General features: G+C 52.2%; 1 protein-coding gene across 2 annotated transcripts in view; it reads left to right on the forward strand.

Moving 5' to 3' along the window:
- LRP6 (LDL receptor related protein 6) overlaps positions 1-24,870 on the forward strand; it is a 49,792-nt gene that overhangs the window by 18,498 nt on the left and 6,424 nt on the right. The window contains exons 4-17 of one of the 2 annotated variants that reach the window (XM_083180917.1): positions 3,141-3,337; positions 3,489-3,620; positions 4,984-5,380; positions 5,644-5,815; positions 12,800-13,016; positions 13,107-13,396; positions 13,479-13,705; positions 14,903-15,087; positions 22,526-22,852; positions 22,935-23,134; positions 23,264-23,475; positions 23,602-23,792; positions 23,902-24,111; positions 24,707-24,832. In XM_083180917.1, coding sequence (XP_083037043.1) covers positions 3,141-3,337; positions 3,489-3,620; positions 4,984-5,380; positions 5,644-5,815; positions 12,800-13,016; positions 13,107-13,396; positions 13,479-13,705; positions 14,903-15,087; positions 22,526-22,852; positions 22,935-23,134; positions 23,264-23,475; positions 23,602-23,792; positions 23,902-24,111; positions 24,707-24,832 — 3,083 coding nt within the window. Of the gene's footprint in view, positions 1-3,140; positions 3,338-3,485; positions 3,621-4,983; positions 5,381-5,643; positions 5,816-12,799; positions 13,017-13,106; positions 13,397-13,478; positions 13,706-14,902; positions 15,088-22,525; positions 22,853-22,934; positions 23,135-23,263; positions 23,476-23,601; positions 23,793-23,901; positions 24,112-24,706; positions 24,833-24,870 lie in introns of both variants that reach the window. The other variant, XM_083180916.1, reaches the window with a different exon arrangement.

The following is a 24,870-nucleotide window of genomic DNA, read 5'->3' on the forward strand; positions in this document are numbered from 1 at the left end:
CTACGCCAGGGACCGGTTCCTACATTACCGCTTAGTCTACGCCAGGGACAGGTTCCTACATTACCACTTAGTCTACGCCAGGGACCGGTTTCTACATTACCGCTTAGTCTACGTCAGGGACCGGTTCCTACATTACCGCTTAGTCTACGTCAGGGACCGGTTCCTACATTACCGCTTAGTCTACGTCAGGGACTGGTTCCTACATTACCGCTTAGTCTACGTCAGGGACCGGTTCCTACATTACCGCTTAGTCTACGCCAGGGACAGGTTCCTACATTACCGCTTAGTCTACGCCAGGGACAGGTTCCTACATTACCGCTTAGTCTACGCCAGGGACCGGTTCCTACATTACCGCTTAGTCTACGCCAGGGACCGGTTCCTACATTACCGCTTAGTCTACGCCAGGGACCGGTTCCTACATTACCGCTTAGTCTACGCCAGGGACCGGTTCCTACATTACCGCTTAGTCTACGTCAGGGACCGGTTCCTACATTACCGCTTAGTCTACGTCAGGGACCGGTTCCTACATTACCGCTTAGTCTACGTCAGGGACCGGTTCCTACATTACCGCTTAGTCTACGTCAGGGACCGGTTCCTACATTACCGCTTAGTCTACGTCAGGGACCGGTTTCTACAATACCGCTTAGTCTACGTCAGGGACCAGTTTCTACATTACCGCTTAGTCTACGTTTGTTAGTTTCGTAAATGCTGTTGCGTTACTATTTGCATGCCTCCATATTGTGTAACCAGTTTGTAGGGCAGAGCGGTGTCATGGCGTGGATCTGTGCGGGCTGTACCCCTGATATTTGTGCAGTAATGGCGGCGTGGTAGTTGTTGGCCTGTTCCCTCAGTGTATTCAGTCTCCGTTCTCCTCCTCCCGCCTCCTCCTCCTTCTCTGGGGTTGGTGAACCCAAATTAGTTTTATTTGTAAGTACCAATCGGTTCCAGCTGTGAGGCTCCTGTGGCTCAGGCCCGGCCTGTTTACGTTAGCCGGCTGCTCACCTCTGGGGATCTGCTTTTCATTGCTCCCTGTGTCCGATTACACTTGTGATAATCGCCCCAGCCCCAGGCAGGAAATGGCAGCGGACAGCACTAGGACTTTCTATGCTTTTCCATCAAGTCTCCTATTGTTTGGCTGCATTCTCAGGCTGATTACATAAAGGGATCCTTGTGACTGAGTACATGGAACCCCCAGTCCTGATTGCAGATGTAATAGTCATACGGCTTAAAGCTTGGGGACCTCCGCACAGCGAGCGCAATGTACTCTGCTTGTAGCCGTTCTGGATAATGCCTCACTGGTGTAACCCGAGGGACTCTCTCTTCATATAGTCTGTGTGCTGCACGGTGTTCAGTCCTCTGTAATAATTGGCCAATTTGGGCTCTTTCCCTGCGGCAATCAATCGCGCGAAAAAACGTCCGAACAGCAGGTCCAATGCGAAGCGCGGTCCCGTATGCATCGTGTCAGCGCTTGCAAGTCACAGCTGCAGAAGCAATCTCTTGGATTTCTTACGAACCAGGCAGGGATCGCATGCGATATCTCATACAAAAAGACCACGTGAAGTATATGGGATGCAGTTTAAATCCCGGCAGTCGGGATCCCGGCGTTCAAAATCCCGACGCCGGTATCCCGACACTTTCTCCCCCCGTGGGTGTCCACGACACCCTCGGAGGGAGAATAAATTAGTGTGCCGAGCGTAGCGAGCGCGCAAGGGGGGGGGGGGCGATCCACGTCCCCCCCTTGTTGGGATTTCGGCGTTCGGGATTCCGGCGTCGGCATTTTGAACGCCAGGATCCGACCGCCGGCTTTTTATGCCGAATCCGAAATATACATCACATGTGATCCTGCCCCATGAGAACACTGGCAGTGTCCGATCCCTCAGCACACAGCTAATCGTTGCTACTTGTGTAGTATTAGGGTTCATTCATGAATTTACATTAGGGTATTAGGGCTCTGGGGATCATTGGTGCTATTTATTGGTATATCTGCTCAATAATACAATGATCTGATTATACAGTCGTGTGGGGAAAATGTGATCTAAGTGTGGGGACTAGTATCTTTCCTGGCCCGTATTCCACTGCAGGGTTTCCTAAACTCTGTTCTCTTACCCACTGACAGTCCAGGTTTTGGGGGATGTACGTGCTAGGGTACAGGAGGTGGCCTCTTCAGTAACTCAGTGGTGTAGATTCTAGCACCTGTGCTGAAGGCACGCAGCGAGTGGTAGTGTTGTGGACACCGGGGTAAGCAGAGGTCAGGAGAATGGTTTGGATTGATTCATTGTAAGTCCCGTAACCATGCTTTATATCCGGGCAGGAGAGCCTTGCCCGTGACACCATGGCGTGGATAGGTTCTAGCAGCAGGAACAGACTGCAGTGGGCAGTTAGAGGCTGGGAAGAGGTCTGCTGAACGGAGTCACATATTGGCTGGAGCCGACTGATGCTAGTAGGGCTGTAATGACTTTATTGCGTTCATTAGATGCTGTTCTGCCGGACCCTGAACGAGTGGATTGTTTTGTTCCTATTTAGTGTAGAATAAAGCTGTAACGTCTCTGAATGTTTACACGGGGCCTGCTGCTAATGGCTCCTCATCAGCTCCCCAGGGATCCGGGATAATGCGGTGACTTCTCTTTCTCTGCACTGAATATACTACCATTAGTTTATTGTTCCGGCGGTTTGCCTGTAAACTGCTCTCCCGCTTTGATATTCCAGACTGTGTGACAGCTGTAGGGGTTTAGTGTCACCTTGCCACTTGTCTCACTCACGGCACATATCCGCTGTGACTGGCAGCCAGCGACGCTGTATCACATTGGTAGCGCTCTGCTCTCAGTGGCTAGAACGTGTGCTCTTTGGATCACGCAGGCTCCGTTGATGTATGGGTGCTTGATGCTATTGTACAGGGTCACCTGATTTAGTAATAGGTTGATGAGTTTCGGTACATGTGTGTTATTTAGGTGTCTTGCTGATTTATAACATTTGGTGATCTCAACCTAGATGTTTTATATCTGCGTATACAACGCGAGAGATCTTCAGCTCTGACACTGGGCCACCCCCATCCTCTTATGCTGGTGGCACTGGATGACCTCTGCCCCGGCCTGTCTTACTCTGTGACCATTCATTCTCACTGGTACTTCCTTCCTTTCCAGACAAACCGTAGTGAAAGGATCCCTGCCTCATCCGTTTGCCCTCACGCTGTTCGGTGACACCATATACTGGACGGACTGGACCACGCACTCCATCCTGTCGTGTAACAAGTACACTGGGGAAGACCTGCGGGAGGTGGACACCAATATCTTCTCCCCCATGGATATCCACGTGTTCAGCCAGCAGCGGCAGCCAAATGGTCAGTAGAGTAATCCGTGTATTCTATCTCTGTGTAATTATTGTGCCTGTACTGCAGACCTCCTCCCTAGGGGAGGCGCTATACTCCGGTTAGATGCACTCCTTGTGCCGCTTGTGACATCGTTTGATGCAGTTTTCTCTTTCCCTAGCAGCCACCAATCCCTGTGCCGGCCAGAACGGCGGCTGTTCCCACCTGTGCCTGATGTCTCCTGTGGCGCCATACTACCTGTGCGCCTGTCCCACGGGAGTGAGACTGAAGGAGGATGGGAAGACGTGTATGCACAGTGAGTATACTTTGTGGCGCTAGTCCATGCCTGCTTTTTTGGTATCCAGATTTATTTCTATACTTGATGTGACTAAGCGTACCCTTATCTGATGCTGCAATCACTTATGATATGAGTAGTGTTGTTCCTGTATAAGCGTGGCTCTCTGCGAATCTCCAGTTCCCTGCAGGATCAGCTGAGAACCCTTCCAATGGTTATAGGGGACCGAGCTGACAGTTCTATGGGAGAGGCAGGTCTCAGTTCCCACCATATTACAGGAGACCAGCAATTGTGTTAAGGTTTATTACCTACAGGTAACTCTGAGCTATCGGACTTTACCAGCTCCCTGGCTACATTAAATCTGATTTTAGTGCCTTGGCATACAGCCGCACTGTTTATTAGACTGGTAATATACCTGGTGAATTCAGCGTGTGTAGTACTGTGCTGAAGAGCGCAGGATGAGGGGTCTGACACGGATAACAATCCCTCCACAGGTGTCCCAGCTGCCCCCTTTGTCTGCTGCTCTCATGCAGCTGCTGCAGCTGTTAGTCGGCGACACATAACAAGTGGCCAGTTTTACGGGGGCAGCAGTCCTCTGGTGGCTTCTGGATTCCTAGCACCGAACACGGCCTCTCGGTCAGAAGTCTGCCTCTCACCTCCCAGAGCCCCTCTCAGCCCAGGCTCTCTCCTTTGTCTGCTGCTGGAATGTTGGTCCTGCCCTTAAATCAACACTGAGGAATTCTCCTGCTTGGGCCCCGTGTTTGTGTTAAGGAGGGGGGGTGGAGGTGCCTAAATACAGTAATTCTCATAGTGTTCGGAAGGGGATAAAAATGTCACTAGACTAAACAGTTTTTCCCTGGCGCTAGGCTTCACCTCCGTCTGAAAAGCTAAGCGTTCTGTTTTCTATCTCTTTTTTTAGTCCATGTATGAAATCCAGTCCTATGTATTTCATTGTGATTTAAAAAACAAAAAACACATTTACTACCAATTTCTTATGTATTTATTGTATTTGTATGTGTAGTCTTTGTTAAATCCTCATTGGATGTATTAAATCTTTATACTTGTTCATATATTTATAGTTTTATTATTCGTAAAACACAGGTGGCCGAGGTCCAAAACTATTTTTACCATTTACCTCCCTGTGCACGGACGGTCCACCACCATTTTAATTGGACTCATGCTGACCCGCCATAATTGGCGCTGAATCACTTTTCTTTTGTATGTATAGTGTATGTATGTATGTATGTATGGTGTGACTGGAAGATTAGGCTTTTGTACATGAAATTGGATCTTGTCTCTTTATTCTGATGTAAGGGATTTGGGGGTCTGTACATGTTAATGTTGGTGCTAGTGCCCCCCCCTAACCCTGCCCTAATGTGCCCAGGTGCCACGGAATTGCTGCTCCTCGCCAGGCGGACAGATCTCCGGAGAATCTCCTTAGACACGCCAGACTTTACGGACATTGTGCTCCCATTGGACGATATTCGTCATGCGATCGCCATAGACTATGACCCGGTGGAAGGCTACATTTACTGGACGGATGATGAGGTGCGGGCCATCCGACGGGCCCAGATAGACGGCTTATCCAGCCAGTTCATCGTCGTGTCTCAGGTGTCCCATCCCGACGGAATCGCTGTGGACTGGGTGGCTCGCAACTTGTACTGGACGGACACTGGCACCGACCGCATTGAGGTGACGCGCTTAAATGGTACTATGCGGAAGATTCTTATATCGGAGGACCTCGATGAGCCCAGAGCCATTGTGCTGGACCCTTCCAATGGGTGAGTTATTCTACTGCTGTTTGTGTTACCATGAAGAAAAGGAAGAAGTTTCTGTATGACGCAAAAGTGGTGATACTGCCACCTACTGGTGGTCAGGGGATCTGCTCCCTGGTTTCCATAGTGTAATGTGCATGAAACCTCCACATTACGCCACTGAGATATATGGAGACTTATAGATACGTGATAATTTGTATGTATAGAGAAACGGATATATGGGTTGGTGTGTAAGTAAAAGATAAATCCAGCATTCTCTGTTTCCACAGTTACATGTATTGGACTGACTGGGGAGAGAACCCGAAAATCGAGCGTGCTGCTATGGATGGTTCTGATAGGCTGATACTGGTAAACACCTCCCTAGGCTGGCCGAATGGTCTGGCCCTGGACTACGCAGAAGGGAAGATCTACTGGGGAGATGCCAAGACGGACAAGATAGAGGTGAGGCTCAGATGGGTTCTCCGGAATATTATTGCTTCATAAAACGCTGTCCAAGAGCCGTCTGTCCTTCTGCAGTAGCCACGTGTGTGTCCTACTGTGGCCAGTGGATGTGACCTGGACCTGCTAAGCTGCAATGTGTCACCACGTGAGGGCGTAACTAAATTGTGGGACAATCACAGGACCTGATTCTGGTTCACTTTCAAAAGCAAATTCTCTCTCTCAGATGTAACATGTGCAGAGAGTTAGATTTGGGTGAGTTATTTTGTTTCTGTGCAGAGTAAATACTGGCTGCATTATTGTTACACTGCAATTTAGATCTCGGCTTGACGTACAATCCCGACCCAAATCTAACACTCTGCACATGTTACATCTGCCCCACTTGCAGTGCAGCATGGTTTTGTCCATTAGAGAGAATATGCTTTTGAAAGTGAACCAGAATGAGGCCCAGTGTCTCCCCCACATACGCTGGGTCTCTGTCATAGGCTTTGCTGCTTGGAAGAATTGCTCGATAGTAAAATGGTGGAAATGGCGTAAATCCTTGTGAGGCCTGGAAATTGCAGCGGTGTTTGTCTCATAGGGTCGTATTATGTAACGGCGGGAGGAAGGGTTTATCCTGGTTACTGCAGTGGCGGGATCTATTGTACTACTGGCAATGAGGAGTTCTGTTCTGTCCTATTCTCTGATCATGTGCTGCGCAGTGTGAAGTGCAGAGCCTGATCTGTGGTGCGTCGCTCTGCTTATGTGCTGCATTGTCTAGCATGCAGAGCCTTATCTGTGGTGCGTCGCTCTGCTTATGTGCCTCAGTCTAGCATGCAGAGCCTTATCTGTGGTGCGTCGCTCTGCTTATGTGCCTCAGTCTAGCATGCAGAGCCTGATCTGTGGTGCGTCACACTGCTTATGTGCTGCATTGTCTAGCATGCAGAGCCTGATCTGTGGTGCGTCGCTCTGCTTATGTGCCTCAGTCTAGCATGCAGAGCCTGATCTGTGGTGCGTCACACTGCTTATGTGCTGCATTGTCTAGCATGCAAAGCCTGATCTGTGGTGCGTCGCTCTGCTTATGTGCCTCAGTCTAGCATGCAGAGCCTTATCTGTGGTGCGTCGCTCTGCTTATGTGCCTCATAGTCTAGCATGCAGAGCCTTATCTGTGGTGCGTCGCTCTGCTTATGTGCCTCAGTCTAGCATGCAGAGCCTTATCTGTGGTGCGTCACACTGCTTATGTGCCTCATAGTCTAGCATGCAGAGCCTTATCTGTGGTGCGTCGCTCTGCTTATGTGCCTCAGTCTAGCATGCAGAGCCTTATCTGTGGTGCGTCACACTGCTTATGTGCCTCATAGTTAGCATGCAGAGCCTTATCTGTGGTGCGTCGCTCTGCTTATGTGCCTCATAGTCTAGCATGCAGAGCCTTATCTGTGGTGCGTCGCTCTGCTTATGTGCCTCAGTCTAGCATGCAGAGCCTTATCTGTGGTGCGTCACACTGCTTATGTGCCTCATAGTCTAGCATGCAGAGCCTTATCTGTGGTGTGTCGCTCTGCTTATGTGCCTCAGTCTAGCATGCAGAGCCTTATCTGTGGTGTGGTTTCTTGAACCCCAGTCCTGGTAAAACCCTAATGCTGCATGTTTTCCGTATTACCCAGCTGAAGCACAGGTGTCATTGGATGAACCCAATAGATCAGCAGGGTTGTAGAATAAAGATGCTGTGTGGTCCGTGATACTGGCTATAAATGTACAGTAGCTGTGATTGGCTAGCACACATCTGTATAGCGTTCTGTAACAGACACCTGGTGTTACTGGAGGCGCGCGGCTCCGCGTCTAGTCCGGCTCTGATCCTTTGGTTTAGGCAAGGTTGTTCCCTGATGGTGGGAACTGGGAATGAGCATCCACCTGCTGCAATGTATGACATGCAGAGGCCTATGGGTAATGTGTATGGGGTCCCCGGATAGGATTTGTCAGGCTTGTTCTGTGGAGGATGATTGCGCTTCTCTGCACCCCATACTCTCTGTTCTCAGGTGCTTGCTGCAGGAATAATAGGGGAACCGGCCCGTTAATTGCATTTTCCTTCCAGTATCTAGATTTTACTTCTAAGCCCATCCATCGCTTTGTGGGTTCTCTGCCAGCCCTCGGGGGGACGATAAGCTGACCACGGTGGTTAATAGAGCCCAGCGGGGGATCGGAAAGGGGCTTTTGTTCCCCACTTTATCTGGCAGCCTGCAGCAGGCAGAGGCAAACGGTCTCCACAGCAGTGACATTAATCTCACGCCGTTCTCTGAGGAAAGATGGCCGTCTGTCATTGTACCGTCGCAGTGGGGTGTGGGAGCTGCGCTTACCAACCGCACATCGCGACGTCTTTAACCCTGTGTACACCGCTTGTTGGGTGACTTCTTTTTTGTCTATAGCCCAGTTTATTGAAGGTATGTCTGGTTATTAACCCCTAATATGCTGGTGTGAGGAAATAAGCGGTTTGTGAGATTAGAGAAGAGCCTGATCTTGGTCCATTTGCACCTGTGGCCCTCAGGTCCTGGGTGTACAGGGAAGGGCCTGTGTTCTGTCTAGCCTAGTTCTGTGCAGATAAGACTGTGTTGTTTCCCCCCCCCCCCCCCCTTCCTTACGGGCTCCGCCAGTGGGAGCTATTCCTTGTCTTTGGTGTGATCTGGTGGCTGTTCCTCTGGGTAGCTGGTTGCTTGTGCCTGGCAGTCTGCCCGGCAAATATGCTGTAATGGAGAGCCGGAGTTAATAATCCATCCCCCGTGAGACCGCAGCACAGAAATCCATCTGAACATAATACGTCATGGAAAATCTCCTCCGGAGAGCCAGCCAAGCATCTGACGGTGCCAAATCTATTCCCAATAGATAGATCTTAGTTTATCGGAATTTGACACAGCTGACGGGGGTCTTGAGTTACATTGAGGTTCCTCCGCCTCAGGCACGCATGTGTGTTATAAGATAATGGATATCCGTGTAGATATGTTGGTCTCCTTGGGACAGTGTGGGGACATTTGTACAAAACTGGAATAAATTCTACTTTGTCACCAGGTTTGTTAGTCATAAATAGTAGGCAGATGTCTGGGGGTGTTCCTGAGCGTATACTGCCGCCTCTGTGTGATTTATCAGTGGCAGGTGGAGTCTGGGGGTTCCTGAGCCCGGGGTATGGATACTGCCGCCTCTGTGATAATGAGCGGCAGGTGGAGTGTGGGGGTTCCTGAGCCCGGGGTATGGATACTGCCGCCTCTGTGTGATAATGAGCGGCAGGTGGAGTGTGGGGGTTCCTGAGCTGGGGTATGGATACTGCCGCCTCTGTGATAATGAGCGGGAGGTGGAGTGTGGGGGTTCCTGAGCTGGGGTATGGATACTGCCTCCTCTGTGTGATAATGAGCGGCAGGTGGAGTCTGGGTGTTCCTGAGCCCGGGGTATGGATACTGCCGCCTCTGTGTGATAATGAGCGGCAGGTGGAGTGTGGGGGTTCCTGAGCTGGGGTATGGATACTGCCGCCTCTGTGATAATGAGCGGCAGGTGGAGTGTGGGGGTTCCTGAGCTGGGGTATGGATACTGCCGCCTCTGTGTGATAATGAGCGGCAGGTGGAGTGTGGGGGTTCCTGAGCCGGGGTATGGATACTGCCTCCTCTGTGTGATAATGAGCGGCAGGTGGAGTGTGGGGGTTCCTGAGCCGTGGTACGGATACTGCCGCCTCTGTGTGATAATGAGCGGCAGGTGGAGTGTGGGTGTTCCTGAGCTGGGGTATGGATACTGCCTCCTCTGTGTGATAATGAGCGGCAGGTGGAGTGTGGGGGTTCCTGAGCCGTGGTATGGATACTGCCGCCTCTCTGTGATAATGAGCGGCAGGTGGAGTGTGGGGGTTCCTGAGCTGGGGTATGGATACTGCCGCCTCTGTGTGATAATGAGATGGCAGGTGGAGTCTGGGTGTTCCTGAGCCCGGGGTATGGATACTGCCGCCTCTGTGATAATGAGCGGCAGGTGGAGTGTGGGGGTTCCTGAGCCGGGGTACGGATACTGCCTCCTCTGTGTGATAATGAGCGGCAGGTGGAGTCTGGGTGTTCCTGAGCCCGGGGTATGGATACTGCCGCCTCTGTGTGATAATGAGCGGCAGGTGGAGTGTGGGGGATCCTGAGCTGGGGTATGGATACTGCCGCCTCTGTGTGATAATGAGCGGCAGGTGGAGTGTGGGGGTTCCTGAGCTGGGGTATGGATACTGCCGCCTCTGTGTGATAATGAGCGGCAGGTGGAGTCTGGGTGTTCCTGAGCTGGGGTATGGATACTGCCTCCTCTGTGTGATAATGAGCGGCAGGTGCAGTGTGGGGGTTCCTGAGCTGGGGTACGGATACTGCCGCCTCTGTGTGATAATGAGCGGCAGGTGGAGTCTGGGTGTTCCTGAGCCCGGGGTATGGATACTGCCGCCTCTGTGATAATGAGCGGCAGGTGGAGTGTGGGGGTTCCTGAGCTGGGGTATGGATACTGCCTCCTCTCTGTGATAATGAGCGGCAGGTGGAGTCTGGGGGTTCCTGAGCTGGGGTACGGATACTGCCTCCTCTGTGTGATAATGAGCGGCAGGTGGAGTGTGGGGGTTCCTGAGCTGGGGTATGGATACTGCCTCCTCTGTGTGATAATGAGCGGCAGGTGGAGTGTGGGGGTTCCTGAGCTGGGGTATGGATACTGCCTCCTCTGTGTGATAATGAGCGGCAGGTGGAGTGTGGGGGTTCCTGAGCTGGGGTATGGATACTGCCTCCTCTGTGTGATAATGAGCGGCAGGTGGAGTGTGGGGGTTCCTGAGCCGGGGTATGGATACTGCCGCCTCTGTGTGATAATGAGCGGCAGGTGGAGTGTGGGGGTTCCTGAGCTGGGGTATGGATACTGCCGCCTCTGTGTGATAATGAGCGGCAGGTGGAGTGTGGGGGTTCCTGAGCCGTGGTACGGATACTGCCGCCTCTGTGTGATAATGAGCGGCAGGTGGAGTCTGGGTGTTCCTGAGCCCGGGGTATGGATACTGCCGCCTCTGTGATAATGAGCGGCAGGTGGAGTGTGGGGGTTCCTGAGCTGGGGTATGGATACTGCCGCCTCTGTGTGATAATGAGCGGCAGGTGGAGTGTGGGGGTTCCTGAGCTGGGGTATGGATACTGCCGCCTCTGTGTGATGAGCGGCAGGTGGAGTGTGGGGGTTCCTGAGCTGGGGTACGGATACTGCCGCCTCTGTGATAATGAGCGGCAGGTGGAGTGTGGGGGTTCCTGAGCCCGGGGTATGGATACTGCCGCCTCTGTGATAATGAGCGGCAGGTGGAGTGTGGGGGTTCCTGAGCTGGGGTATGGATACTGCCGCCTCTGTGTGATAATGAGCGGCAGGTGGAGTGTGGGGGTTCCTGAGCTGGGGTATGGATACTGCCGCCTCTGTGTGATGAGCGGCAGGTGGAGTGTGGGGGTTCCTGAGCTGGGGTACGGATACTGCCGCCTCTGTGATAATGAGCGGCAGGTGGAGTGTGGGGGTTCCTGAGCCCGGGGTATGGATACTGCCGCCTCTGTGATAATGAGCGGCAGGTGGAGTGTGGGGGTTCCTGAGCTGGGGTATGGATACTGCCGCCTCTGTGATAATGAGCGGCAGGTGGAGTGTGGGGGTTCCTGAGCTGGGGTACGGATACTGCCGCCTCTGTGTGATAATGAGCGGCAGGTGGAGTCTGGGTGTTCCTGAGCCCGGGGTATGGATACTGCCGCCTCTGTGTGATAATGAGCGGCAGGTGGAGTCTGGGTGTTCCTGAGCCCGGGGTATGGATACTGCCGCCTCTGTGATAATGAGCGGCAGGTGGAGTGTGGGGGTTCCTGAGCCCGGGGTATGGATACTGCCGCCTCTGTGTGATGAGCGGCAGGTGGAGTGTGGGGGTTCCTGAGCTGGGGTATGGATACTGCCGCCTCTCTGTGATAATGAGCGGCAGGTGGAGTGTGGGGGTTCCTGAGCTGGGGTATGGATACTGCCTCCTCTGTGTGATAATGAGCGGCAGGTGGAGTGTGGGGGTTCCTGAGCCCGGGGTACGGATACTGCCTCCTCTGTGTGATAATGAGCGGCAGGTGGAGTGTGGGGGTTCCTGAGCCGTGGTACGGATACTGCCTCCTCTGTGTGATAATGAGCGGCAGGTGGAGTCTGGGTGTTCCTGAGCCGTGGTACGGATACTGCCTCCTCTGTGTGATAATGAGCAGCAGGTGGAGTCTGGGTGTTCCTGAGCCGTGGTACGGATACTGCCTCCTCTGTGTGATAATGAGCGGCAGGTGGAGTGTGGCGATTCCTGAGCCGTGGTACGGATACGGCCTCCTCTGTGTGATAATGAGCGGCAGGTGGAGTCTGGGTGTTCCTGAGCCGTGGTACGGATACTGCCTCCTCTGTGTGATAATGAGCGGCAGGTGGAGTGTGGGGGTTCCTGAGCTGGGGTACGGATACTGCCTCCTCTGTGTGATAATGAGCGGCAGGTGGAGTGTGGGGGTTCCTGAGCCGTGGTACGGATACTGCCTCCTCTGTGTGATAATGAGCAGCAGGTGGAGTCTGGGTGTTCCTGAGCCGTGGTACGGATACTGCCTCCTCTGTGTGATAATGAGCGGCAGGTGGAGTGTGGCGGTTCCTGAGCCGTGGTACGGATACTGGATCCTCTGTGTGATAATGAGCGGCAGGTGGAGTCTGGGTGTTCCTGAGCCGTGGTACGGATACTGCCTCCTCTGTGTGATAATGAGCGGCAGGTGGAGTGTGGGGGTTCCTGAGCTGGGGTACGGATACTGCCGCCTCTGTGTGATAATGAGCGTCATTGGGGGATTGATGTCGACACTATAGCCAATATGTGCTGTGGCAGAATGAATTTCTCGCCCTCCCCCAATATCACCACCACCAAGCTTCATATTAGGAAATGTGGCTTTTCTGTCACCAGCTAATGTGCGCTCTCCGCTATACTGTAATGGAGTTTGCGTCATTCTCTAACATCTCTGGTGTTTTTCCATCTAGGTCATGACCACCGAGGGCACAGGTCGGAGGGTGCTGGTGGAAGACAAGCTGCCCCACATCTTCGGGTTCACGCTTCTGGGAGATTACGTGTACTGGACGGACTGGCAGCGGCGCAGCATAGAGCGGGTCCACAAGCACAGTGGGGAGCGCGAGGTCATCATCGACCAACTGCCGGACCTGATGGGACTGAAAGCCACCAACATCTACAGGATACAGGGTGAGCGGTGCCTGCGGGTGGCGGTTCCTGTGTATATTGTGTATAAGATGCAGAGTAGGTGCTAATGCTTCCTCTGCCTCTATTATGTAGGGACCAATGCCTGTGCTGATGACAATGGCGGCTGCAGTCACCTGTGCCTATACCGACCCCAAGGTCCACGCTGCGCTTGTCCCATAGGGCTGGAGCTGATCAACGACATGAAAACCTGCATCGTGCCGGAGGCCTTCCTCCTGTTCTCGCGCAGGGCTGACATTCGCCGTATCTCCCTGGAAACCAACAATAATAATGTCGCCATCCCCCTCACAGGGGTGAAGGAAGCGTCCGCTCTTGATTTCGATGTGACAGACAACCGGATCTACTGGACAGACATCAGCTTGAAGGTAAGATGGTACCGGTCAGCCGTACCGAGATCCCCTGGCATCGCCTCTCCTCCTCTAATCCGTGTCTCTCCCACTTTGGCAGACGATCAGCAGGGCCTTCATGAACGGAAGCGCACTGGAACACGTGGTGCAGTTTGGGCTGGATTATCCCGAAGGAATGGCTGTGGATTGGCTTGGGAAAAACCTGTATTGGGCAGACACTGGCACCAACCGTATTGAAGTTTCCAAGCTGGATGGGCTGCACCGGCAGATCCTGGTGTGGAAAGACCTGGACAGCCCTCGGGCGCTCGCCCTGGACCCAGCAGATGGGTGAGTGACCTGGAAGTGTTATCAGATGGTTTACCTGCATGTAAGCAGCCACAAACCTGCATGCAAGTACCGCTAGGCTGAACCTACATGATCTCATTTTGTGTCTGTGCAATACTTGGAGCATGAACAAAGCACAGAGGACTGTACCTGATGAGAGCCTTTATATCAGGGGTGGGGAACCTTTTTTGTGTCAAGGGCCATTTATATGGGGAAAAAATCCTTCGGGGGGCATATGTAAATATTTCTCTTACAAGTTCCGCTGAATAGGACTCCCAGTCTCCGGTTGCTGTTGATTAAGAGGAATCTCGCGAGAACGACCGACCTCTCACGAGAATTCCCCTGTACTTGACTCCCGGCGAAGCTGTTGGCTGGGTTGGAGGGCCACTCAGACCGGCTACTGGGGCCGCATACGGCCCCTGGGCCTGAGGTTCGCCACCCCTGCTTTATATTGTCTGTACAGTTGTAGAGACCCAGAGACCGGTGTCTCACTGCTGCCCCCTTGTGTCCTGCATAGGCTACAGCTCTGGAGACAGGGGAGTTTTATACAGTACAGAAGTGATTTTCAACCTTTTTACCTTGTGGCACACCGAATAAGATTTTAAAATTGCCAAGGCACACCATGAGATCCCCACAGGGCAAAACACATTGGCCCCCACAGGAGAAAAACAAACCTATTGGCCTTCATATAAAAAAACAATCACACTGGTCCCACAGGTAACACAAATAAAACACATTGGCCCATCACATGAACAGAAGAGACCAGTAAATAACAGTTGAACTGGTGGTGGCTGTAAACTGGTTTGGGCATCTCTAGATCTGGAGGCACACTTGAGAACAGCTCAAGGCACACTAGTTGAAAAACACTGCAGTACAGTCTTCTCACTCTGGGATTTCTGGTCAGCCATGATGGTCTTATGTTTTAGGAGTTCTAGATTGTACAATGCTACTAAATGTGTGATTAATGTCTGCGGTGGAAACGCTTCTATCCCCTCTGCCAGTCGTACATTGCTGGTATAGTGCATAGAAGTGTCCCCATCATTCTTGTAATGGGAACCCTTGAGAGGCTGCGAAGAAGGCAGCCAGCCTAATTAAGCCGGTGGCTCTTGGTACCGATCATGATGACACGCAGACGAATGACATTTGTACATGTAAATGGTGCGTTCCGCTCTGCTTATGTGCTGTGATTTCCCTGTGTAGGTTTATGTACTGGACGGAGTGGGGCGGAAAGCCCAAGATAGACCGAGCCACTATGGATGGGAGCGAACGCATCACACTGGTGCCCAACGTGGGCCGCGCCAATGGGCTGACCATAGATTACGCAGAGCGGAGACTGTACTGGACAGATCTGGACACCAATCTCATCGAATCGTCCAACATGCTGGGTGAGTGCTGGCAGGGTGCTGCGCTGCTCTGTAAGTGGCTGGTGTTATATGAACGGTGTGTGGTGCTTGGTGCTGCGCTGCTCTGTAAGTGGTTGGTGTTATGGAGGGGGGGGGGAGAGTGCCTGGTGCTGCTGGCAGGCCCAGCGCTGCTCTGTAAGTGGTTGGTCTTATTAGGGGGGGGGGGGGGGTCTGGTGCTGCTCTGTAAGTGGCTGGTGTTATAGGAAGGGTGTGTGGTGCCTGGTGCTGCTCTGTAAGTGATTGGTGTTATAAGAAGGTTGTGTGGTGCCTGGTGCCGCTCTGTAAGTGGTTGGTGTTATAGGAAGGGTGTGTGGTGCCTGGTGCCGCTCTGTAAGTGGTTGGTGTTATAGGAAGGGTGTGCGGTGCCTGGTGCCGCTCTGTAAGTGATTGGTGTTATAAGAAGGTTGTGTGGTGCCTGGTGCCGCTCTGTAAGTGGTTGGTGTTATAGGAAGGGTGTGCGGTGCCTGGTGCCGCTCTGTAAGTGATTGGTGTTATAGGAAGGGTGTGCGGTGCCTGGTGCCGCTCTGTAAGTGATTGGTGTTATAGGAAGGGTGTGCGGTGCCTGGTGCCGCTCTGTAAGTGGTTGGTGTTATAGGAAGGGTGTGCGGTGCCTGGTGCCGCTCTGTAAGTGGTTGGTGTTATAGGAAGGGTGTGTGGTGCCTGGTGCCGCTCTGTAAGTGGTTGGTGTTATAGGAAGGGTGTGTGGTGCCTGGTGCTGCTCTGTAAGTGGTTGGTGTTATAGGAAGGGTGTGCGGGACCTGGTGCCGCTCTGTAAGTGGCTGGTCTCTGTAAGTGGCTGGTGTTATATGAACGGTGTGTGGTGCTGCGCTGCTCTGTAAGTGGTTGGTGTTATGGAGGGGGGGGGGGGGGGGGGAGTGCCTGGTGCTGCTGGCAGGCCCAGCGCTGCTCTGTAAGTGGTTGGTCTTATTAGGGGGGTGGGTCTGGTGCTGCTCTGTAAGTGGCTGGTGTTATAGGAAGCGTGTGTGGTGCCTGGTGCTGCTGGCAGGGCCCTGCGCTGCTCTGTAAGGGGTTGGTGTTATAGGGGGGGGTGCGTGGTGCTGCTCTGTAAGTGGTTGGTCTCTCTAAGTGGCTGGTGTTATAGGAAGGGTGTGTGGTGCCTGGTGCTGCTCTTTAAGTGGTCGGTGTTATAGGAAGGGTGTGTGGTGCCTGGTGCCGCTCTGTAAGTGGTCGGTGTTATAGGAAGGGTGTGCGGTGCCTGGTACCGCTCTGTAAGTGATTGGTGTTATAGGAAGGGTGTGTGGTGCCTGGTGCCGCTCTGTAAGTGGTTGGTGTTATAGGAAGGGTGTGCGGGGCCTGGTGCCGCTCTGTAAGTGATTGGTGTTATAGGAAGGGTGTGTGGTGCCTGGTGCCGCTCTGTAAGTGGTTGGTGTTATAGGAAGGTTGTGTGGTGCCTGGTGCCGCTCTGTAAGTGATTGGTGTTATAAGAAGGTTGTGTGGTGCCTGGTGCCGCTCTGTAAGTGATTGGTGTTATAAGAAGGTTGTGTGGTGCCTGGTGCCGCTCTGTAAGTGATTGGTGTTATAAGAAGGGTGTGTGGTGCCTGGTGCCGCTCTGTAAGTGGTCGGTGTTATAGGAAGGGTGTGTGGTGCCTGGTGCCGCTCTGTAAGTGGTTGGTGTTATAGGAAGGGTGTGCGGTGCCTGGTGCTGCGATGTAAGTGGTTGGTGTTATAGGAAGGGTGTGCGGTGCCTGGTGCCGCTCTGTAAGTGGTTGGTGTTATAGGAAGGGTGTGTGGTGCCTGGTGCTGCTCTGTAAGTGGTTGGTGTTATAGGAAGGGTGTGCGGTGCCTGGTGCCGCTCTGTAAGTGGTTGGTGTTATAGGAAGGGTGTGCAGTGCCTGGTGCTGCTCTGTAAGTGGTCGGTGTTATAGGAAGGGTGTGTTGTGGTGTGCGGTGCCTGGTGCTGCTCTGTAAGTGGTCGGTGTTATAGGAAGGGTGTGTTGTGGTGTGTGGTGCCTGGTGCCGCTCTGTAAGTGGTCAGTGTTATAGGAAGGGTGTGCGGTGCCTGGTGCCGCTCTGTAAGTGGTCAGTGTTATAGGAAGGGTGTGTGGTGCCTGGTGCCGCTCTGTAAGTGATTGGTGTTATAAGAAGGTTGTGTGGTGCCTGGTGCCGCTCTGTAAGTGGTTGGTGTTATAGGAAGGGTGTGCGGTGCCTGGTGCTGCGATGTAAGTGGTTGGTGTTATAGGAAGGGTGTTCGGTGCCTGGTGCCGCTCTGTAAGTGATTGATGTTATAGGAAGGGTGTGCGGTGCCTGGTACCGCTCTGTAAGTGGTCGGTGTTATAGGAAGGGTGTGTGGTGCCTGGTGCCGCTCTGTAAGTGGTTGGTGTTATAGGAAGGGTGTGCGGGGCCTGGTACCGCTCTGTATGTGGTCGGTGTTATAGGAAGGGTGTGTGGTGCCTGGTGCCGCTCTGTAAGTGGTCGGTGTTATAGGAAGGGTGTGTGGTGCCTGGTGCTGCTCTGTAAGTGGTTGGTGTTATAGGAAGGGTGTGCGGTGCCTGGTGCCGCTCTGTAAGTGGTTGGTGTTATAGGAAGGGTGTGTGGTGCCTGGTGCCGCTCTGTAAGTGGTTGGTGTTATAGGAAGGTTGTGTGGTGCCTGGTGCTGCTCTGTAAGTGGTTGGTGTTATAGGAAGGGTGTGCGGTGCCTGGTGCCGCTCTGTAAGTGGTTGGTGTTATAGGAAGGGTGTGTGGTGCCTGGTGCCGCTCTGTAAGTGGTTGGTGTTATAAGAAGGTTGTGTGGTGCCTGGTGCCGCTCTGTAAGTGGTTGGTGTTATAGGAAGGGTGTGTGGTGCCTGGTGCCGCTCTGTAAGTGATTGGTGTTATAGGAAGGGTGTGCGGTGCCTGGTACCGCTCTGTAAGTGGTCGGTGTTATAGGAAGGGTGTGTGGTGCCTGGTGCCGCTCTAAGTGGTTGGTGTTATAGGAAGGGTGTGCGGTGCCTGGTGCTGCTCTGTAAGTGATTGGTGTTATAGGAAGGGTGTGCGGTGCCTGGTGCCGCTCTAAGTGGTTGGTGTTATAGGAAGGGTGTGCGGGGCCTGGTGCCGCTCTGTAAGTGGTTGGTGTTATAGGAAGGGTGTGTGGTGCCTGGTGCCGCTCTGTAAGTGGTTGGTGTTATAAGAAGGTTGTGTGGTGCCTGGTGCCGCTCTGTAAGTGATTGGTGTTATAGGAAGGTTGTGCGGTGCCTGGTGCCGCTCTGTAAGTGGTTGGTGTTATAGGAAGGGTGTGTGGTGCCTGGTGCCGCTCTGTAAGTGGTTGGTGTTATAAGAAGGTTGTGTGGTGCCTGGTACCGCTCTGTAAGTGGTCGGTGTTATAGGAAGGGTGTGCGGTGCCTGGTGCCGCTCTGTAAGTGGTTGGTGTTATAGGAAGGTTGTGTGGTGCCTGGTGCCGCTCTGTAAGTGATTGGTGTTATAGGAAGGTTGTGCGGGGCCTGGTGCCGCTCTGTAAGTGGTTGGTGTTATAGGAAGGGTGTGTGGTGCCGCTCTGTAAGTGGTTGGTGTTATAGGAAGGTTGTGTGGTGCCTGGTGCCGCTCTGTAAGTGATTGGTGTTATAAGAAGGGTGTGTGGTGCCTGGTGCCGCTCTGTAAGTGGTCGGTGTTATAGGAAGGGTGTGTGGTGCCTGGTGCCGCTCTGTAAGTGGTTGGTGTTATAGGAAGGGTGTGTGGTGCCTGGTGCCGCTCTGTAAGTGATTGGTGTTATAGGAAGGGTGTGCGGTGCCTGGTACCGCTCTGTAAGTGGTCAGTGTTATAGGAAGGGTGTGCGGTGCCTGGTACCGCTCTGTAAGTGGTCGGTGTTATAGGAAGGGTGTGTGGTGCCTGGTGCTGCGATGTAAGTGGTTGGTGTTATAGGAAGGGTGTGCGGTGCCTGGTGCCGCTCTGTAAGTGGTTGGTGTTATAGGAAGGGTGTGCGGTGCCTGGTGCCGCTCTGTAAGTGGTTGGTGTTATAGGAAGGGTGTGCGGTGCCTGGTGCTGCTCTGTAAGTGGTCAGTGTTATAGGAAGGGTGTGTGGTGCCTGGTGCTGCTCTGTAAGTGGTCAGTGTTATAGGAAGGGTGTGTGGTGCCTGGTGCTGCTCTGTAAGTGGTTGGTGTTATAGGAAGGGTGTGTGGTGCCTGGTGCCGCTCTGTAAGTGGTTGGTGTTATAGGAAGGGTGTGTGGTGCCTTGTGCCGCTCTGTAAGTGATTGGTGTTATAGGAAGGGTGTGCGGTGCCTGGTGCTGCTCTGTAAGTGATTGGTGTTATAGGAAGGGTGTGCGGTGCCTGGTGCCGCTCTGTAAGTGGTCGGTGTTATAGGAAGGGTGTGCGGTGCCTGGTACCGCTCTGTAAGTGGTCAGTGTTATAGGAAGGGTGTGCGGTGCCTGGTACCGCTCTGTAAGTGGTCGGTGTTATAGGAAGGGTGTGTGGTGCCTGGTGCTGCTCTGTAAGTGGTTGGTGTTATAGGAAGGGTGTGTGGTGCCGCTCTGTAAGTGGTTGGTGTTATAGGAAGGGTGTGCGGTGCCTGGTGCCACTCTGTAAGTGATTGATGTTATAGGAAGGGTGTGCGGTGCCTGGTACCGCTCTGTAAGTGGTCGGTGTTATAGGAAGGGTGTGTGGTGCCTGGTGCCGCTCTGTAAGTGATTGGTGTTATAGGAAGGGTGTGCGGTGCCTGGTGCCGCTCTGTAAGTGGTCGGTGTTATAGGAAGGTTGTGTGGTGCCTGGTGCCGCTCTGTAAGTGGTCGGTGTTATAGGAAGGGTGTGCGGTGCCTGGTGCCGCTCTGTAAGTGGTTGGTGTTATAAGAAGGTTGTGTGGTGCCGCTCTGTAAGTGGTTGGTGTTATAGGAAGGGTGTGTGGTGAATGGGGGGCAGCTAAGGAGCCAGCTGTGTTCAGGGCCCGGAGCCAGCTCTGTTACTGCAGGTGACTAATCTGCAGTCTGCTCCCCGTGTCAGGAATGTTTCTGCGCAGGAAGTTGGCGGCTCATGGACAGGTGCCAAGCTCCGTTCACCGCACCAAGTTCATTTGCATTAAAAAGGATTTATCTGCAGGGGGAAATGTTTAACATGGTGTTGTAAGTAACTGATCCTCTGTGCACAAAGCTGCCTCCTCTCCATCCCTCAGCCTGCAGACCCACACGTTCCCCTAATCTGTATTCCTCCCGCTGCGTGCCAGCCTGCTCGGCCCATGACGTGTAATCACCTTTTATATAGTGGAAGCGGACAGTTTGTTCTGTGGTGTTCAGTAAGATAGTGACCCTCTGCAGACTACTCCATCGTAGGGAGAATGTGTCCCTCTTATATACCTGATATAACTAACAAGTAGTGATTCCCTGTATATAGTCTATTGAGGGTTCTGTGCCCTGCCATATACCTATAGTCAGTCTAGGTGGCTCTCCTGTAAGGGCTGATGCAGTAAGGGTGTCCCTGCGCCCTCCTGTGGGTATTGCCAGGGGGTGCCTCTGCCTGCTATGGGTGTGGCCGGGGGGTGCCCCCTGTGGGTGTGGTCGGGGGCTGCCCCAGCGCCGATACAGTGGGGCAAAAAAGTATTTAGTCAGCCACCAATTGTGCAAGTTCTCCCACTTAAAAAGATGAGAGAGGCCTGTAATTTTCATCATAGGTATACCTCAACTATGAGAGACAAAATGAGGAAAAAAAATCCAGAAAATGACATTGTCTGATTTTTAAAGAATTTATTTGCAAATTATGGTGGAAAATAAGTATTTAGTCAATAACAAAAGTTCATCTCAGTACTTTGTTATATACCCTTTGTTGGCAATGACAGAGGTCAAACGTTTTCTGTAAGTCTTCACAAGGTTTTCACAAACTGTTGCTGGTATTTTGGCCCATTCCTCCATGCAGATCTCCTCTAGAGCAGTGATGTTTTGGGGCTGTCGCTGGGCAACACAGACTTTCAACTCCCTCCAAAGATTTTCTATGGGGTTGAGATCTGGAGACTGGCTCGGCCACTCCAGGACCTTGAAATGCTTCTTACGAAGCCACTCCTTTGTTACCCGGGCAGTGTGTTTGGGATCGTTGTCATGCTGAAAGACCCAGCCACGTTTCATCTTCAATGCCCTTGCTGATGGAAGGAGGTTTTCACTCAAAATCTGACGATACATGGCCCCATTCATTCTTTCCTTTACACGGAGCAGTCGTCCTGGTCCCTTTGCAGAAAAACAGCCCCAAAGCATGATGTTTCCACCCCCATGCTTTACAGTAGGTATGGTGTTCTTTGGATGCAACTCAGCATTCTTTCTCCTCCAAACACGACGAGTAGAGTTGTTACCAAAAAGTTCTATTTTGGTTTCATCTGACCATATGACATTCTCCCAATCCTCTTCTGGATCATCCAAATGCTCTCTAGCAAACTTCAGACGGGCCTGCACATGTACTGCCTTTAGCAGGGGGACACGTCTGGCACTGCAGGATTTGAGTCCCTGGCGGCGTAGTGTGTTACTGATGGTAGCCTTTGTTACTTTGGTCCCAGCTCTCAGCAGGTCATTCACTAGGTCCCCCCGTGTGGTTCTGGGATTTTTGATCACCGTTCTTGTGATCATTTTGACCCCACGGGGTGAGATCTTGCGGGGAGCCCCAGATCGAGGGAGACTATCAGTGGTCTTGTATGCCTTCCATTTCCTAATAATTGCTCCCACAGTTGATTTCTTCACACCAAGCTGCTTACCTATTGCAGATTCAGTCTTCCCAGCCTGGTGCAGGTCTACAATTTTGTTTCTGGTGTCCTTTGACAGCTCTTTGCTCTTGGCCATAGTGGAGTTTGGAGTGTGACTGTTTGAAGTGTTGGACAGGTGTCTTTTATATAGATAAAGAGTTCAAACAGGTGTCATTAATACAGGTAACGAGTGGAGGACAGAGGAGCCTCTTACAGAAGAAGTTACAGGTCTGTGAGAGCAAGAAATCTTGCTTGTTTGTTTTTGACCAAATACTTATTTTCCACCATAATTTGCAAATAAATTCTTTAAAAATCAGACAATGTCATTTTCTGGATTTTTTTCCCTCATTTTGTCTCTCATAGTTGAGGTATACCTATGATGAAAATTACAGGCCTCTCTCATCTTTTTAAGTGGGAGAACTTGCACAATTGGTGGCTGACTAAATACTTTTTTGCCCAACTGTATAGAGAGGAATGATTTAGAGAAAGCAATTCTTCAATTTTGGGATTTATTCCCCAAGAATAATCCCTTGAGTGTATTGTGTCTTCATCTGTGTTAGCGCTGCAGTGTTTCCCTGTGTGTCCATCTGGCCGGTCCGTGTCCTATACTATGGTGGCTGAGCCGGTAATGCTGCATTGCCATTATTCTAATTAGGGGACTTTGTAGAGATACAGCTGCTACTTGTTGTTCTACAATGATTGCCCTATGTTATCTGGCCCTGCGGCATGTGTGACTCTCCTCCTAAACACGTGGTCTTTATGGTTATTTGCAGGACAAGACCGCAATGTCATAGCTGATGACCTACCGCACCCGTTTGGTTTGACCCAGTACCAGGACTTTATATACTGGACCGACTGGAGCCGGCGCAGCATCGAGCGAGCCAACAAGACCAGCGGGCAGAATCGCACCATCATCCAAGGCCACCTAGACTATGTCATGGACATCTTAGTATTCCACTCCTCCCGGCAATCCGGCTGGAATGAGTGTGCGTCCAGCAACGGCCACTGCTCCCACCTGTGCCTGGCCACGCCTGTGGGCGGTTACATCTGCGGCTGTCCGGTCCACTTCTCCCTGAACCCCGATAACAAGACCTGCAGCGGTAAGTAGGGTAGGGGTTGTGCGACTGCTTCCTGGCGCCCAGCAGCCACCAGCGTTTAATCTTCCCACCGTGTCCGTCTCAGCCCCCAGCGCCTTCCTGCTCTTCAGCCAGAGAAATGCCGTCAACCGGATGGTCATCGATGAGCAGCAGTCTCCAGACATCATCCTTCCGATTCACAACTTGCGCAATGTGCGGGCCATCGACTACGACCCTTTGGAGAAGCATCTATATTGGATAGATTCCCGGCAGAGCATCCGCAGAGCGTTGGAAGATGGCAGCCAGGTGAGACGGCGTGGGTTATTAACCTTTTTTGTTGCACCTCTGTAAGAACTCTTCCATGTGACAATACATAGATGCATTTCACATTCCCTGTGTGTATCTGTTACCTCATCCCCCTCCCATCTCTTGCAGAATGTGACCGTGGTGTCCAACGCAAACACCAACCAGAACTTTGACATGCAACCGTACGACATGAGCATCGACATCTACAGCCGCTTCATCTACTGGACTTGTGAAGCCACCAACGTCATCAACGTCACCCGCATGGACGGAAGTGCGATCGGTGTGGTCCTGAAGGGCGAGCAGGACCGGCCCAGGGCCATCCTGGTGAACCCTGAGAGAGGGTGAGTTGAATCGAGCATGCTGGGATTATGGGGGAACCAATGTTCCTTCTCCGGGTGCAACCCAAAAATAACCCTCGATCCTGAAGTGTTGTACACCGCTGATGGAAATCACTCTTGTCCTTTCAGATACATGTTTTTCACCAACGTACAGGAACGTTCAGCCAAGATCGAGAGGGCCAAACTGGATGGGACGGAGCGCGAGGTTCTCTTCTCCACCGGTCTCAGCAAGCCCATCGCCCTCGCTCTAGACAACAAGATGGGGAAACTGTTCTGGGCTGATTCGGACTTAAAACGGATAGAAAGCGGCGATCTGTCTGGTAAGGACAATTTACGGAATTAAAGGGTCATTGGCGATAAGGATCTTACACGGCCTTAAATGTTGTGGAAAATGTGAGTTACGTACAATAAGAGGCCTCCCGCCCCCAGGTGGGAACCGCGTGGTCCTGGAAGACTCCAATGTTCTGCAGCCCGTCGGACTCACCGTGTTTGGAAATCACCTCTACTGGATAGACAAACAGCAACAGATGATTGAACGCATCTCCAAAACTGGACGCGAGGGGCGCACAAAAATCCAGGCCCGAATCCCCTCCCTGACGGACATCCACGCCGTGACTGAACTGAACATGCTGGAGTACAGTAAGTATTCTCCCAATGGTGGGCTGCCCTTGTTACACAGGGTTCTCTAGTGCACGCTGCAACCTGTTATTAAGCCCAAAATAATGTTACATTACACGTTGTGGTTTTTTTAAATTTTTTTTATTAATCCACCTTTTTTTTAACGAGGGAATTTAATAATCCTGTTTTTCCCAATTCTATAGAATATAATCTAGTGTTCATTCCCAGCACCCTGCATCTTCCAAAACCCATGCAGTTCCTCCTCCCTGCCTGGATTGTCACGAATATCAGTGCTGAAATACAGACCACACTGTGCTAGAATCACCACAGCAGAGAGTGAGTGTAACACCACGGGCAGGAACGGGTTTTGGAAGATGCAGGGTGCCAGAATGAACATAAGGCTGTGTCCAAAACAATGTCTTAGATTGAGATGCGAGAGGGGTGAATTCGGCTGAAGTCGTTCTTTTTACATCGTAGCTGCTTTACGCATTCCACCCCACCCCGCGCCTGTGCGGACAAACTACATCGGACCATAATGTACTGTAATGGCCGGTTACTAGAGATCTGACCTGTGATGTAATGGAAGCTGAATCATGTGATCTCTCCCCTCTTTCAGAGGAACACCCGTGCTCTCAGGAGAATGGAGGCTGCACCCATATCTGCATTGTGAAAGGAGATGGAACGACCCAATGCTCCTGCCCCATGCATCTAGTTCTCCTACAAGATGAGCTGTCATGTGGAGGTGAGGAGGGAATGGATGGGTTTCCCCGCAGTCGCCGT

Source organism: Crinia signifera, chromosome 4, assembly GCF_055691185.1.
Source record: "Crinia signifera chromosome 4, ASM5569118v1, whole genome shotgun sequence".
Taxonomy (NCBI): Eukaryota; Metazoa; Chordata; class Amphibia; order Anura; family Myobatrachidae; genus Crinia; species Crinia signifera.